We start from the raw sequence: 16,406 nt of genomic DNA, 5'->3' as shown, positions 1-16,406 counted from the left end.
CTATTAGCTAGAGAGAGCAAAACTTGTCTCTCGATAGCCAACAGTCTGACACAGCAATCTAAAAGCCTGCGTTTACAGGTTTATCATGACAGAAGCTTTTTTGGACTAGGGTTTGTGGCAGTTTTAACCTGCAAAGGAACAAAACTTAAAGTTAGGGTTACCAGCTCTGAGTTGGGAAACACCTGGAGATTTGGCAGGCAAAGTTTGGGGAGGTTTGGAGAGGGGAGGGACCTCATCAGGCTACAAGGCCATAGAATCCATCCTCCAAAGCAGCCATTTTCTCCCAGGGAACTGATCTTGCTTGTCTGGAAATCCACTGTAATAGCAGGAGATCTGCAAGTGCCACCTGGAGGTTGGCAACCCTACTTAAAGTTCATTCTGATCTGTGCAAATTGCTGAGGAATTGTTATTATGGTTTTTTAAAGGTGTATTTAAAAGCATCTAAGTCCTACAGAGCTATTTGTTCAAGGGTAGATTAGCAACGGAGGCCAGACAGTGTGTTTGTGTGTGTGTGTGCGTGTGTGTGGAAATGGGGCTCAGTCCTGATTGTTCCTTGAAAATTCGTTTTAAACAACACCTGATAATATATGAAATTGTTCCTCTCATTAGCACTGAAACAGTTTTATGAAATTAGATATTATGTACAATTGTAGATATATACTCAGAGCTTTCTGATTCAGGACAGACAAAGTAAAGTTCTTTTTCTACATAACTCACTGCCACAGGATATAGTGGTAGCTACTAGCTTAGATCGCTTTCAGGGGGAATTAGACAAATCCATAGAGGAGAAGGCCATCAATGGCTAGTAGCCATGATGGCAGAAGGCAACCTTCATGTTCAGCCGCAATATAGATTTTATGGAGGGAAAGGGTGTCTTTGGTCTTTCTGTGAGCTGTGTAGGCTTTCTAGGGGCATATACATCATGTGGGCCACTGAGTGAGACAGGATGCTGAACTAGATGGAGATTTGGTTTGATCCAGCTGAGCTTCTTATGTTGTTCACTGAAATTGTTAGGGTACTTCCCCATCACCCAGACCCCTGATCTTTGGCACATGTTGAGTTCAAGGTGCTCTAGTTATTAGCAAACCTATATGTCCCCTCCCCAAATAAAAGGGAGACGGTACCAAATTAGATGTGATGGGTCATGGCTGCTCTGTGAGACTAGAGTGGATTTAACTTTTCAACCCTCACAGCGTTTAAGTGATTGTCTCTCCACACACCATGTTACTATTTCTTTAAAGGACAAAAAAAAAGACACGACTTTCTTATCTTAAATGGTACTAAGCATAGAGAGAGCTTGGTTTTGATTTGGAAATCTATGTGGGAATGATACTGTTAAACCGCTCTCTTCCCATCGAGGCCTCACATGACGAACTTTAAAAGACGACGGGAAAGCCTAGTCACCAATCTCATAGAATCCTAGAATTACAGGCTGTATAGTCCAACTCCTGCTCAGTGCCGGATCCTAGGATCCCATTCATTTTGACCCACAAAATGTATCCCAAAACTATTTTCCTAAGCTGGATAGAAAGCAAACATGTATATAGCCTGGGACTACATTTATGAGGGATAAAAATCTGAAGGGAAACATTTGTGCATATCTTCTTCAATACAGAGACCCAAAGTGTATCCCCCCCCCCCCCACACAAAAAAGGCTGAAGTGTTTCCACACTACCGAGCATGGTACAAGACACCATGAGGGAAATTTGGAAATTTCCCAACCAACAGTCAAAATATGAAACATGAAGCTTGTTTACCTCAGCATGGGTAACAAAGAGAAAGCTGCATGTGGAATAAAGGGATGAATGTAGTGGTTCTATTTCCTCCATTTGGATCCGGAGGAAGGGGTTGTTTCATGTGTTAACCAGGAACCTAAATTTGGGTCTGCTTGATGGACTGATGGGAGCATTGAAATTAGGATAGTTCATGATTAGCCAAAGCCCTGAAATTTAGTATACAGGTAGTCCAAGTCAACACAATCACTAGAAAATTATAGAAACTGGGCATATATACTTCCTCAGAACAGGGGGATTCAAAATTCTACCCCCTGCAATAGTTATGAACAACTGGCAGGCTACCAAAAAGATTAAATCTAGGCTAGCACAGGCACATAGCTAGTCCCACGACTGATGCTCAGGTGACTTGACGTCTTTAAATGGCATGTTTTTTGCACCTGTCAAAATCCAGAGGATGATGTTTATAGAAGGCAGAACAGAATAAGCTACCTGCACTTTGGGGGAAAGGGGGCCGAAAGTTGTCTCATACAGTATTAGCTGCATCTTCAAGCTTGGATTTGAAGGAAGAAGCAATTTTACAAAAGCTGGAAACATCTGTCTATGTACTTGAAATGTTACAAATTTTATTTACTAGCATTTTCTGCATAAAGGAGCTTGGGTCTTACTGTCTGGCCAACTCACTTCAAAGGGTATCCAAACGGTTATTTTCAGATAATCTAGAAACCTAAAATTTGGTACCCAACTTTCCCTGGAAGAAATAGCAGGTGGAGTTTATGGCATCACAGCTGCACTAAGCTCCTTCCTTTCCCCAAACCCTCCTCCCCAAACTTCCAGGAATTTCCAAAGATGGAGTTGGCAGTCCTAGTACCCCCATAGGCCCAAACCCTGGATTCCTAATGGTGTGAAAGGGGAATATTTGAATATCTTTCCCTCAAAACAGGGAACAAAGTTTATCTCATAACAAAGGGCAGCCAGCAACCACACAGATGAAGATATTTCAGTCTTTTGCTGCTTCATATATTTGGGGAGATTTTCAGCTGGTAATGAGTGAAATATGAGTTCTGCTTGCGGGAAATGGAGCAGCTAGAAATCAAACAAACTAGACCAGGGGTGTCGAACTCATTTGTTATGAGGGCCGGATCTGACATAAATGAGACCTTGTTGGGCTGGGCAATGTTGGGTTGGGCTGGGCCATGTGTGTACCTATTTAAGATTAGGTAGCAGAGATATAAATTTTATAAAGAACACAAACACAAATATATATTTTTTAAAAAACTTAAAATATGTTTAAAACATTAGCACTCATTGGTCTTAAAGAGGCTTTCTTTGTATTTCTCCCATGGGACCCAGAGATCTGAGCAAAGGAAGCTCTGGCTCTTTCCTTCCTTCCCCAGGAGATGGGGAGGTGGGAGCTTCAGCCAATAGAAGAAAGAGAGGCTTGGCTCAGTAGCTTTGTTGTGCAATTGAGAGAGCCTGGCAAAGCAAGCTCTCCCCCTCCTTCCTCCCCAAGGAAAGAGCCTCAGCCAATTGAGAAAGCAGAGGTTTTGATCTGTAGTTCCTGTGCAATTGACCAAGCCTTGCAAAGCAAGCTGTGATGCAGAAGGAAGCAAGATAATAAGGCAAAGGAAGCAGATGACAGCCAGTTGCTCAGGGGGCTGATAGGAGCCCTCCGGGGGCCTGATTCGGCCCCGAACTGCATGTTTGACATCCCTGAACTAGACTATAATTAAAAGGCCAAATCACTGCGTGGTAGGTGTTTTTGTGAGTTCCTCAAGCCTGCGGATTGTCAAAGAGAGCCAAAAGTGATTGTAACAGTTCTTGGCATCCAACAGGGAAGACCTGAATTCAGCTCTCCACTCTGCTATGGGATGACCTTGCACCAATCAGTCTTCCTCAGCCTAGCCTATGTCACACTGTTGTGAGGAAATAATTCGGGAGACGAGAGTTTTGCACTTTCCCCCCCTGTGCTCCTTGGATGAAGAATAAGATAAAAATTTGGGCATGGAATCCCACACTGCCCAAGTCCATTGGAATCCCACACTGGAATCCCACACTGCCAAGTCCATTAGGACTTCAAATCAAATTAATTTCCCAGGTAAATCACAAATTTACCTGGCAATTGGCCCCTTTCCCATCATGCTGTGACCTAGCCACAGTACTCCAATGGTCTCCAGACTGGTCTACTGTAACTCACCCTATGCTGGCCTACCCTTGAGACTGACCTGGAAACTCCAACTGATCCAGAATGCGGCAGCGAGTCAAGTTCAAGGTTTTGGTATTAACCTTCAAGGCCTTGAGTGGTCAGGGACTGATGTAACTACAGGGCCATCTCCTCTGTTACATCCCAGGGAGAGCGTTACACTCCTTAGTCAGCAATTTGCTGGTGGTCCCCCAGCCCCAAAGACATCTGGCTTCGACCAGGGCCTTCTCAGCCTTGGCCCCAACCTGGTGAAACTGTCTGTTAGATTCCATCAAGGCCCTGTAAGGCAAAGATGTTCTGCTGGGCTTTTGGTTGAGGACAGTGGCAGTCTCCATTGTGGCTGGCAAACGTTTCTGCTCTTCATGTCTATCCAGCCTTCCCACCCACCCCCACCCCCCGCTGCCCGCAAAGTGGCTGGTAGGATTTCACCATCTGTTTTTAAACTGTAAATAATTATTTTAATTGTTTATTTATGTTTGATGCTTTACTCTTGTCGTAGCACATCGCCCAGAGCCCTGCTGCGGCAAGGATGGGTGATTCATAAATCCAGTAATAAAATAAAATAAATAGTTTCCCTAAAGGGAAAAAACCACAACATGTATTGTTCTCTCCCCAACTCTAGAAGAGCCCCTTCTGCTGTGTGGAGGTTAACACTCTCTCTCTCTCTCTCTTTGCCCTTCAGTGAGGACCCTTGGCGGGCTGCCAAGATGATAAAGGGTTACATGCAACAACATAATATCCCTCAGCGAGAGGTGGTGGACGTCACTGGGCTGAACCAGTCCCACCTTTCACAGCACCTCAACAAAGGCACACCCATGAAAACCCAGAAGCGAGCGGCTCTCTATACGTGGTACGTCCGGAAGCAGAGGGAGATTCTCAGGCGTAAGTACTGTGTTCCAGATGTTGCTCTATCTAGCACAGGGTATTGTGTGTCGAGGTTACTCCCAACATGAGTTGAGTAATGTGAGTTGCCACTTGGGTGTTCTGCTTGTCGTCTGTAGCCTCCGTCAAGTGACAGCTTGTATGGGCGACTGACCAGTTAGTTGCTTTGGGTTGGATCTGGACTATATTTTCCATTAGCAGAATGGAACTTTCTTGCCTCCTTCCCTCCCACTGCATCCCACTGAACTCTGTGAAATGTTGCTTCTGGGGTTTCAGTGACTCTAAAGAACAATGTAAGGAGAGTCCAATAGAGCCCCATGGTGCAGAGTGTTAAAGCTGCAGTACTGCAGTCCAAACTTTGCTCACGACCTGAGTTCGATCCCAGTGGAAGCTGGGTTCAGGTAGCCTGCTCAAGGTTGACTCAGCCTTCTATCCTTCCGAGGTCAGTCAAATGAGTACCCAGCTTGCTTGGGGGGGAAGTGTAGATGACTGGGGAAGGCAATGGCAAACCACCTTGTAAAAAAGTCTGCTGTGAAAACGTCGTGATGCAATGTCACCCCAGAGTCAGAAATGACTGGTAATTGCACAAGGGACTGTCTTTACCTTTAAGGAGAGTCTGCAGCAAGAAAAAAAAAGGAAATAGGTTGATTCAACTCCAGGGAAAGAATCTTCATATGAAAAATGTTAACAATGAAAGAGCCCAATGATACTTCCTAATGCTTTTCAGTGGAGCTACTTCACACAATTAGTTGCAGTTGATCAAGCTTTAAATTAGCAAGTTTGTCCATTTTCCAGTGATGTACATGTATGTGTGAACCAGCCCTTTGATCTGGGAGATCAAAGCTCAACTTGCATCTCTGATATATGGAATCCGGCCAAATTATGATCTGTCAATGCCGATGCCCGTCAGCAAATGAAATGCTTTTTGTACCAAATAGTTGGGTTTTTTCCCTTTTCAAAAAGGTTATGGGGCTCACTCTCTCATACAAAAGCTTCGTACTTGAGCCTTCCTTCCTCATTTTATCCTCACAACAACCCTGTGAGGTAAGTTAGATTGGGAAAAATTGAATGGCTGAAGATCACCCAGCTAGTTTCCATAGCAGGGTAGGGATTTGAACCGAGATCTTCTAGAGATCTTAGTCTAACACTCTAACCCAGGGGTGTCAAACATGCAGTTTGGGGGCCAAATCAGGCCCCCGGAGGGCTCCTATCAGGCCCCCGAGCAACTGGCTGTCATCTGCTCCCTTCTCCCTATATCTTGCTTCCTTCCACATAACAGCTTGTTTTGCAAGGTTTGCTCAATTGCTCAGAAGCTACAGAGCAAAACCTCTATTTTCTCCATTGGCTGAGGCTCCTTCCTTGGGGGGGATGGGGGGAGGAATAACTTGCTTTGCCAGGCTCTCTTTTACGTATAGCAGAGCTAGTAAGCCAAACCTCTCTTCCCTCTGTTGGCTAAGGCTCTTCCCCCTCCTGGTCCCCTGGGGAAGGAAGAAAAGAGCCAGAGCTTCCTTTGCCCAGTTCCCTGGATCCCATGGGAGGAATACAAAGAAAGCACCTTTAAGACCAATGAGTGCTAATGTTTTAAGCATGTTTTAAGTTTTTTAAAGAATGTATTTTTGTTTGTGTTATTTATAAAATGTATATCTCTGCTTCTTAATCTTAAATAGGCACACAAATGGCCTGGCCCAACATGACTCGGCCCAACCCGACATGGCCCAGCCCAACATTTATGTCAGATCCAGCCCTCATAGCAAATGAGTTCAACCCCCTGCTCTAACCCCTATACCCTATCTTGCCTTTGTAACTACCGCATTCCCAGCAGATCAAGCTGGCCCTATCTGTATAGTGTCAGTTTCCTCCCACTTTTGTGTGTGTCACAATTCCACTTTGGTTCAGTTTTGGCTGCCTGAAAGTATGCCACAACCAATTCATAGACGTTGGCACCTTTGCAGAGCTCACAAGTGATATACAGGACTTTTTTTTGTAGTACGAACTCTTACAGGGCTCTTCGTACGGGCCTACTGTAAGCTCCAGGAGGATTGGCTACATCAGGGGTGTGTGGCCTAATATGCAAAGGAGATCCTGCTGCCAAAAAAGCCCTGGCGGTATAACTTATGAATGAACTTTTGGATCTGCTGTGTAAATATGTGAGTGTGTTGACAAGGCTCTTTAATAGTGAGAAGAAAGGAACTCTGCACATGTTCCCTGCTCTTTTTTTTTTTTTTACTTGGGACTTCAGCATTGCAAACAGCCCTTCCAGAGCTTTCAAATTACATTGCAAAAAGCTCCTGTTGTGTATACGTGAAAGCTCGCCAGGTGACCTTGTCACGCACTCTCCATCTAACCTACCTCACAGTGCTGTCGTGAAGATAAAATGGAAGAGAGGAGAATGATGGAAGGCACTTTGGGTGTGAGAGAGGTGGTTTATAAATGAAATAAGTGAGTAAATAAATAGCACTGGCTTTGATTGACAGTGCGATCCTAAACGGAGAGATGTTTTCAAAAGCAGCAGACTTGGTTGAATGGTTTTTTGGATTTATATCCCGCCCTCCCCACCGAAGCAGGCTCAGGGCGGCTCACAACCAGTAAAATCAGAGTAACATTCCAACACAGAATACATCATAATTAGAATTAAAAATTAAAACATTAAAACAGTCAGGTGCTAATACCGTTTGATGTCATTTCATTTCCGATGGCATTCAGTATTTATTAGATGTCATTCCTTACTTACTATATCGGTTTTTCAGAATCAGTTAAAGGCCAGCTGGAAGAGTGTTGCCTTGCGGAACTGGGTGAGATCCCGCAAGGCCCTAACTTCCTCCGGCAACTGGTTCCACCAATAGGGGGCTGACTTGGAAGGGGGTCTATCACTTGGCTTAGGATGGCCCTATAAGCCATCAAGGCCAGTTTTCTGCTGGCTGACTGGAAGTGGCTCTCCAAATTTGGGTGCCTGTCTCAGTGCTGTGGCAATATCAGCCCTTCCTTTGTCAGATGGGTTAAAATCCCACAGCCTCCCCTCTCAGAGGGCTGTGTTGCTATCCTCTCTCTCTCCCCCACCCGGCCCCCAGGATGTAGGGAACGGGGCCCTCAGCAGCAGAGATACCTTCCCAGCTTGTCTCCGGAGATCTGAGTGAACTTAAATAGCCTATTGTGTCAGGCCTCCTTGAGGGACAATGTCGCTAGGACAGAGTGATCTCATTAGCCAGCTGCAGTCTCGCACATCCAAAGATAATCTCTGTTGACTCTCTTTTTGATGGCACCAGGGCTTAGGCAGAGTGCAAGATATCAGAAGGTATTGCATAGTAGAATTGCCATTGTTTTGATGACTGGGTAGGGGGCAGACAAGGCCTTTTCAAGGAGCTGCACGTCCCAAAGTGTGCTCCCTCCCTCTCCCCTTTCATTTCCTTCTCTTCCTACGGAAGGCCTTCAGCAGCTGAATGTAAGGTTTGACATTCAGCAGGTGGTTCTTTCTCCACCTTTGCATCTCTGTGCTGGAAAAACCTCACTGGTTGAATTTGTTACTGAGGGAGTGAAGGGAGGAGCAGTCATTGGAGAGAGAGGGAGAGGGCACGCAGTTCAAATCCAGGCTTCCCACAGAGGAGGATGGCCAATCTCCAGGTGTGAGCAGGGGAGCCCCTGGTTTGGAGACCCCCCCCAATTCAGGGTCATCAGAAATGGGGGGGGGGGGGTGGAGAGGGAAATGCTTCCTGAGCACTCCATTATTTCCTTTGGAGACTGATTCCCATAGGGTATAATGGAGAATTTGGGCTTTTTTTAGGTAAAGGCACCAGATTTTCAGCATAGCATCCCATGCCTTTCCCCAAAATACCCTCCAAGTTTAAAAAAGATTGGACCAGGGGGTCCAATTCTATGAGACCCAAAATAAGGTACCCCTATCCATTATTTCCAATGGAGAGAGGGCATTTAAAAGGTGTGTGATCCCTTTAAATGTGATGGCCAGAACTCCTTTTGGAGTTCAATTATGCTTGTCACAACCTTGCTCCTGGCTCCACCCCCAAAGTCTCCTGGCTCCACCCCCAAAGTCCCCAGATATTTCTTGACTTGGACTTGGCAACCCTACCACAGAGTCTGCCTCCCAAACCTGTGAGTCCCTCCAGGGGAACTGATCTCTGTGGCCTGGGGATCAGATGTAATTGGAGGCTGGTCACCCTAGGAGCAGCTGGGATGGGTAGCTTCTGAGGCCCATCATGACCTGGCAGAGAGCTGACCCCCAACCTTTGTCCAATCTGTTTCCCTCACAAAATGAGGGGCTTCCCCAAATGGAAGACGGTGTTTGCATGTACAGTAAGGGGGCAGAACTAAAGTTGTCAATCCCCAGTTGGGGACAGGGGGTCCCCCAATTTGGAGGCCTTCCCCCCGCTTCAGGGTTATCAAAAATGAGGGGGGGAATGTCTGCTGGGCACTCCATTGTACCCTATGGAGATTGATTGCCATAGGGTATAATGGAGAATACTCATGGGGCTCCGGGGGGGGGCTGTTTTTTGAAGTAGAGGCACCAAAATTTCAGCATAGCATCTGGTGCCTCTCCTCAAAACATCCTCCAAGTTTCAAAAAGATTGGACCAGGGGATTCAATTCTTTGAGCCCCCAAAGAAGGTGCCCCTATCTTTTAAAGAGGAGCACGGTCCCTTTAAATGTGATTGCCAGAACTCCTTTTGGAGTTCACTCATGCTTGCCACACCCTTGCTCCTGGCTCCACCCCCAAAGCTTCCTAGCTCCGCCCCCCAAATCCCCAGATATTTCTTGAGTCAGACTTGGCAACCCTAGGCAGAACATTCGGGAGGGTGACCGGAGGGTTCGGTCCCCATTAAAATAAGGAGTCCCGTCTTTGTATCCTCTGCTCCGCTGCACCCACAGGAGCATCTGGGGAGGGATTTGTCTGCAGAGCGGCCTTAGATCCTTTGATTTGCATCTCAGTACTAATGAGGGAACTATGTCCACATTTTGCAGTTCCTGACTGTGGGTCTGTGAACAGCCTCAGTGCAGAGTTGAGGCAGATGGTACAGGATTTCATCCACTTGGCATCCTACCTTTCATCAGGTTAAAGAAACAACAATGCTAATGGGCACAAGAAGATAAGGAAAGCCCTGCTGGATCAAAGTGGGGGGCCAACCGGATGCCCCCAGAAAACCGACAAGTATCCAGAAACGGCCCAAACACTTCACTTATTCCAAGGTGCAGTGGCTTGGCTATTGTTAGAGATGAGCTCCTGTGCCGAAGGATCCACCCTGGCTGCTTGTTTGTTTCCAAAGTGCCGGCTCTCACTTTTAAAGCTTGAACAATACAATCAGTGGAGAGGGTTGCCAGTGCTGAGCTGTGAAATTCCTGAGGAGGGCAGACTTTGGGGAGGGGAGAGACTTCCGTGGGGTCCAATACCACCGAGTCCACCCTCCAAACCAGCCATTTCCTCCAGGAGAACTGACCTCTGTTGCCTGGAAACCAATTCTAATCCCAGAAGATCTCCAGACCACCATTTGGAAGTTGGCAGCCCTCAGACCTTCAGAATCAGATTCACCTGGATTTACCTCCTGTCTTTTAGGTCCCAGGATAAAAAAAAAAATTAGCCCAAGTGTTTAAACAATGGGAATTCCATCTTTTAAAACTGTTTTCATGGTCTTCTTCCTAGCCTGACAACTGCCTTATGAATCTCATTTTAGGCTGTTTAATAATGTTTTATGTTAATTTAATGCCCCTGGCTTGTTTTATGACTTATTTTAATATTAGTCATTCTTATCTTGTTTTTATAAGTATACATTGTATGGTACTTACTGTGTGCGCTGTAATTACAATAAGCAGGATATGCAGGCCGGTACCTCCCCTATTGCACATTATGAGATACACTGCTACTGAACCTGGAAGTTCCATTTAGCCTGGAAGACTGGCTAATCTCCTTTAAAAACCACCTAAATTAGTGGAATCCTCTGTTCCAAGATACAGTGATGGTCTTTAGCCCCACAAATTTCTAAGCTTTCAAGGCAGCTTACAAAAGCATAACAAAAAATACAACACAAAAAGACACTAGACAGGCTTCCCATTTGCCCACATCAGCAGATGGGAACATAAGAACATAAGCCATGTTGGATCAGGCCAATGGCCCATCAAGTCCAACACTCTGTGTCACACAGTGGCAAAATTTTTTATATATACACACACACTGTGGCTAATAGCCACTGATGAACCTGTGCTCCATATTTTTATCTAAACCCCTCTTGAAGGTGGCTATACTTGTGGCCGCCACCACCTCCTGTGGCAGTGAATTCCACATGTTAATCACCCTTTGGGTGAAGAAGTACTTCCTTATATCCGTTTTAACTTGTCTGCTCAGCAATCTCATCAAATGCCCATGAGTTCTTGTATTGTGAGAAAGGGAGAAAAGTACTTCTTTCTCTACTTTCTCCATCCCATGCATTATCTTGTACACCTCTATCATGTCACCCCGCAGTCGACGTTTCTCCAAGCTAAAGAGTCCCAAGTGTATCAACCTTTCTTCATAGGGAAAGTGTTCCAGCCCTTTAATCATTCTAGTTGCCCTTTTCTGGACTTTCTCCAATGCTATAATATTCTTTTTGAGGTGCGGCGACCAGAACTGCACACAGTACTCCAAATGAGACCGCACCATCGATTTATATGGGGGCATTATGATACTGACTGATTTGTTTTCAATTCCCTTCCTAATAATTCCCAGCATGGCGTTGGCCTTTTTTATTGCAATCACACACTGTCTTGACATTTTCAGTGAGTTATCTACCACGACCCCAAGATCTCTCTCTTGGTCAGTCTCTGCCAGTTCACACCCTATCATACCATAGAGCAGAAGTGTAGAGGGCCGGATCTGAAAAATGTCACTTTGTTGGGCTGGGCCATGGGTGCCATAAAATGTAATGCCAGGTACTGGAGATACAAACTTTATAAAGAACACAGGCAAATCCATTTAGCAATATTATTTTTTACCCAAAACACAAACACACTTAAAACATTACTACTCTTACAGCATTTCCTTAAAGTCTTCCCTGCCATTTCCATCGCCCATTACTCATTAGTGCTGGGAGTCTGGGACGTACTTAATGTACAGCCTTTGTCATCTGGTAATAAAAGTAATGACCAGTCACTTGTGGGCCAGATATTTAGCATACAAAATGGTGAAGATGTTTTTTAACAGATAAAAAGCTTCTAAAGCTTATTGTTTTAGCATTTAAATACCTCTTCCAGTGCTTCACTTACAAGCTTATTATTCTTTTTATCTGTTAAAAAACAATAACGGTTGTTGTTGTAAAAATCATTTTCACCATTTTGCATGCTAATTTACTACCTACTCTCTATACGAATGGCTGCTTTTCCTAATTCCGTTTTGTGCGTACACACAAAAACTCACATCTTGCATAAAACTTTGTTGGTCTTAAAAGTGCCACTGGACTCAGATTTTGTTCCGCTGCTTCAGACCAACACAACTTCCCACCTTGATTAACAAGTGATGTTTCCTTCCATGTCATGGAAAGCTCCACCTACCTATATATTATGCAGGCCTGTAGCTACAGTGGGGCCCGGGGGACCAGACCCATCCTTTCAAATCCCCCTTCCAACTGTATGGCCCCTCTATTGGAGGGCCCCCTATCTGCCCCTTTTGTCATCACCATTCTGAACAAGTAGACGCACTGCTGCTGGTCTTTTCGCTTTTTTCTCTCCCCTTCACTAACACAGCATGCAGAGCAAGGGGTGGGGGGAGTCTTCTTGCAGCCAATCTTCCAAGCACCCAACTTCAGTTCAACAGGTCTCTGTCTCTCTGAGAGAGGGGTGCATAAGAAAGGGGTGGGGGGAGCGGAGCTGCTGTGCCTGCCCAGGTGAAGGGGGGTTTGCTTGTGGAATTCAAGGCAGCTTACAGTGCTGAGAGCCCAGGGCCACCAAACTGGGTGGTCCCCCGGCCCCTCCAAATAACAAATCCTGCTGTGGGCCCCACCAAACATGAGATCCTGGCTGCAGCCCTGATATTATGCCTGCTGATATCTGGAGCTGGCTGCACACACCACCAGATTTAGGCAGCAAGATACGAGTGATGGGGCAAGGATGCTCCATGGTGCTTGGGGGACAAGAGTGGGAGGGCTTCTGGCCCTGCTGGTAGACCTCCTGATGGCACCAGGGTTTGGCCATTGTGTGACAGTGTTGGACTGGATGGGCCATTGGCCTGATCCAACGTGGCTTCTCTTATGACAGGGGTGGCCAAACTTGCTTAACATAAGAAGAAGAACTGCAGATTTATACCCCACCCTTCTCCCTGAATCAGAGACTCAACATAGCTTACAATCTCCTATATCTCCTCCCCCCACAACAGACACCCTGTGAGGTGGGTAGGGCTGAGAGGGCTCTCCCAGAAGATGCCCTTTCAAGGACAACCTCTGCCAGAGCTATGGCTGACCCAAGGCCATTTCAGCAGCTGCAAGTGGAGGAGTAGGGAATCAAACCCAGTTCTCCCAGATAAGAGTCCTCGCACTACACCAAATTGGAGCCATGTAGAATAAACACCAGATGTTTGAGAGCTGCAAGACATGAATATCAGATGTTTGAGAGCCACAAGGCAGACAGGCAGACAGGCAGGCAAATAGATGGGGGAGGGAGAGAGAAGTGGAAAGAAAGCAACTTTAACTTAAAATGCATTCTCCAAGCTGCTGGCTGGCTTGGCTTGGAGAAGTGATTTAAAGAGAGAAATGCCTTCTCCAAGCTGGCCAATGGGGCAGTAGGGGCTTCAAGAGCCACAGTTTGGCCACCCCTGTTTTATGATCTGCTGCTGTAATGCAGAGGTTAGATTTTCAGACTAGGAGTAGTAGGAAGACTCGGGTTTGAAACTCAGCCATAATTCTCAATGGGTGACCTTGAGCTGTGTTTTCCCCAAAATTATCATGAGGATAATATGGAGGAGGGAAGAGCCACATACCTGAGCCCTGAGCTTCCTGGAGGGAGGAAGATAGGATAAAAATGTGAAAGACACCCAATCTTATCCTTAATTTACAAAATTGCTGTATCCTGCATCATTGTTCTGTCTCTCCATATCATTCACTCTGTCTGGTGGTGACTCCATAATATCTTAGGCAAGGGTCTTTTGCAATTCTGCTGCCCTCTTAGGAGCCCTGGGAACTGTAGTTTTGGGAAGGTTCCCAGAATTCTCAGCACCCTTGCAAAACTACAATTCCCAGAGGATTATTGGGAAGCAACTCTCTACAAGTAAATGGTTACCAGTTTGTTATATAGATGTTCCATACATCTGTTTAAAAAGGAATCCCGGTTTTTATTTTTATTGTTTCTTGGATGAACACATGTTTACAGGGCAAAACTTCCCACTGGCTCTGAGAGCCCAGGCTAGTCTGATCTTGGGGGACCACCAAGGAAGTCCAAAGCTGCTATGAAGGGACAGGCAATAGCAAACCGCCTCCGGACATCTCTTGCCTTGAGAAACCCATGAGGGCTTGCCATAAGCTGCAACTTGACTGAGAGGGAAGGTGGCTCAGCAGTAGAGCATCTGCTTGGAAAGCAGAAGGTCCCAGGTTCAATTCCCAGCATCTCCAACTAAAAAGGGTTCAGGCAAATAGGCGTGAAAAACCTCAGCTTGAGACCCTGGAGAGCTGCTGCCAGTCTGAGTAGACAATACTGACTTTGATGGACCAAGGGTCTGATTCAGTATAAGACAGCTTCATGTATTCATATGAGAGCCAGTTTGGTGTAGTCGTTAAGTGTGCGTATTCTTATCTGGGAGAACCGAGTTTGCTTCCCCACTCCTCCACTTGCAGCTGCTGGAATGGTCTTGCGGTTGGCAATACTACTTCATTTTTTTTACAACAATGTCTGTGTTCAGCTGAGGCTATTGTAGTAAAAAAGGTACATGTTACTAGGACAGAGGTGGCAAAACTTGCTTACCATAAGAGCTACATAGAATAAACGTCAGATGTTTGAGAGCCACAAGACAGGAAGGAAGGAAGGAAGGAAGGAAGGAAGGAAGGAAGGAAGGAAGGAAGGAAGGAAGGAAGGAAGGAAGGAAGGAAGGAAGGAAGGAAGGAAGGAAGGAAGGAAGGAAGGAAGGAAGGAAAATAGATGGGGAGGGGGATAAAGAGAGAGGTGGAAAGAAAACAACTTTAACTTTAAATGCATTCTCCAAGCTGCCTGCTGGCTTGGCTTAAATAAGTGATTTAAAGAGACAAATGCCTTCTCCAAGCTGGCTAATGGGGCGGTGGGGGCTTTGAGAGCCACACAATATGTGTGAAAGAGCCACATGTGGCTCCCAAGGTGAAGTTTGCTCACCCCTGTGCTAGGATCTCCTCCAGTCAGTGAGCTGCTAAACTGTCTTTGTATACCTCCAACAGAATGTCTCTTACATATAGATGAGACAGGCCCTCCCCTAGAATTTCAGTGGCCCGGTTGGTTACCTAGTTTGCCTCTATGCTTGGGACAGCCATGGGCACAACCCTGGTTACGTGATAGGAAAGGTCAGTCCAGGTAATCAGGCTGGTCCTACAGAGGTCAAAGTAATCTGTGCATGAAGATTTCTTTCTTTTTGAGTGACCGGGGCTACAGGCCCGATCAAATCTGCTCCTTTCTCTTTCAGAATTCAACCAGACAGTCCAGGGTTCTGGAAATATGACAGACAAAACCAGTCAAGATCAGCTGCTGTTTCTCTTTCCAGAGTTCAACCAGCAAAGCCAGGGCGTGGGCCAAATAGATGACCCCTGTGTCGAAACGCCCAGCAAGAAGATGCGTCGGAATCGCTTCAAATGGGGCCCTGCTTCCCAACAGATCTTGTACCAAGCCTATGAACGGCAAAAGAACCCCAGCAAGGAGGAAAGGGAAGCGCTGGTGGAGGAGTGCAACAGGTAAAGAAACAGTCATCCTGGGAAAAACCAAAGCAAGCCCTTTTCTGAGCAAAATGCAGAACTTCCGGCCGCTGGTGCCTGATGAACTATCAGCTTGTTGGCAGAAGGCAGAGGCTTTGTTAGTACCCAATGCCCATTGTGTAAAAATGTTTAGCATGTTCTGTCAGAAGGAAGGAACCTGCTCTTCTAAAATTCTAGCATAAGTAAACAGCAGAGGAAACCTATCGGTCGGTCAAGTGTGCACAGGTTTTGACTGATCCCTCATGCTGATTGTAACCCTGCATCCACGTCTTTTGGCCTGCTAGATCTCCGTACATCAAACCTCTGTAGTGGAATGAATTAGACTTGGAAAGTTCTGTGGATGTACATCAGCTTGAGGTTGAAAGGAATCCACATTCCACTGTCTGGTCCATCGGTACTTAGCAGGAAGAAAAGGGTCTGAAGAGAAATCTGCCAGTTTATTTATTATTTATTATTATTAGGTTTCTTTATTATTAGATTTCTAGCCCCCCCGCCCTGCACAGAAGGCTCAGGGTGAGTTACAACAGACAATAAAACAAAAATAATGCAGTTAAAATATATATGACAATCATTAAAACCTATATAACATCAGATCACTAGATGGCGATCCGTTGCAAACGTTAACAGTCTCTCCTGAAAGATTCTTATTAAATTATTATTGGGCCCTGTGGGACTTCATACACGTCCCCAGGGC

General features: G+C 45.8%; 1 protein-coding gene across 4 annotated transcripts in view; it reads left to right on the top strand.

Moving 5' to 3' along the window:
• HNF1B (HNF1 homeobox B) overlaps positions 1 to 16,406 on the top strand; it is a 121,780-nt gene that overhangs the window by 30,145 nt on the left and 75,229 nt on the right. For 3 of the 4 annotated variants that reach the window (XM_060259420.1, XM_060259419.1, XM_060259422.1), the window contains exons 2-3: positions 4,619 to 4,818; positions 15,427 to 15,691. In XM_060259420.1, coding sequence (XP_060115403.1) covers positions 4,619 to 4,818; positions 15,427 to 15,691 — 465 coding nt within the window. The remainder of the gene's footprint in view (positions 1 to 4,618; positions 4,819 to 15,426; positions 15,692 to 16,406) is intronic. The other variant, XM_060259423.1, reaches the window with a different exon arrangement.

This window comes from Heteronotia binoei, chromosome 18, assembly GCF_032191835.1.
Source record: "Heteronotia binoei isolate CCM8104 ecotype False Entrance Well chromosome 18, APGP_CSIRO_Hbin_v1, whole genome shotgun sequence".
Taxonomy (NCBI): Eukaryota; Metazoa; Chordata; class Lepidosauria; order Squamata; family Gekkonidae; genus Heteronotia; species Heteronotia binoei.
Note: the sequence above shows the minus strand (reverse complement) of the source record. Positions and strands in the feature narration are given on the sequence as shown.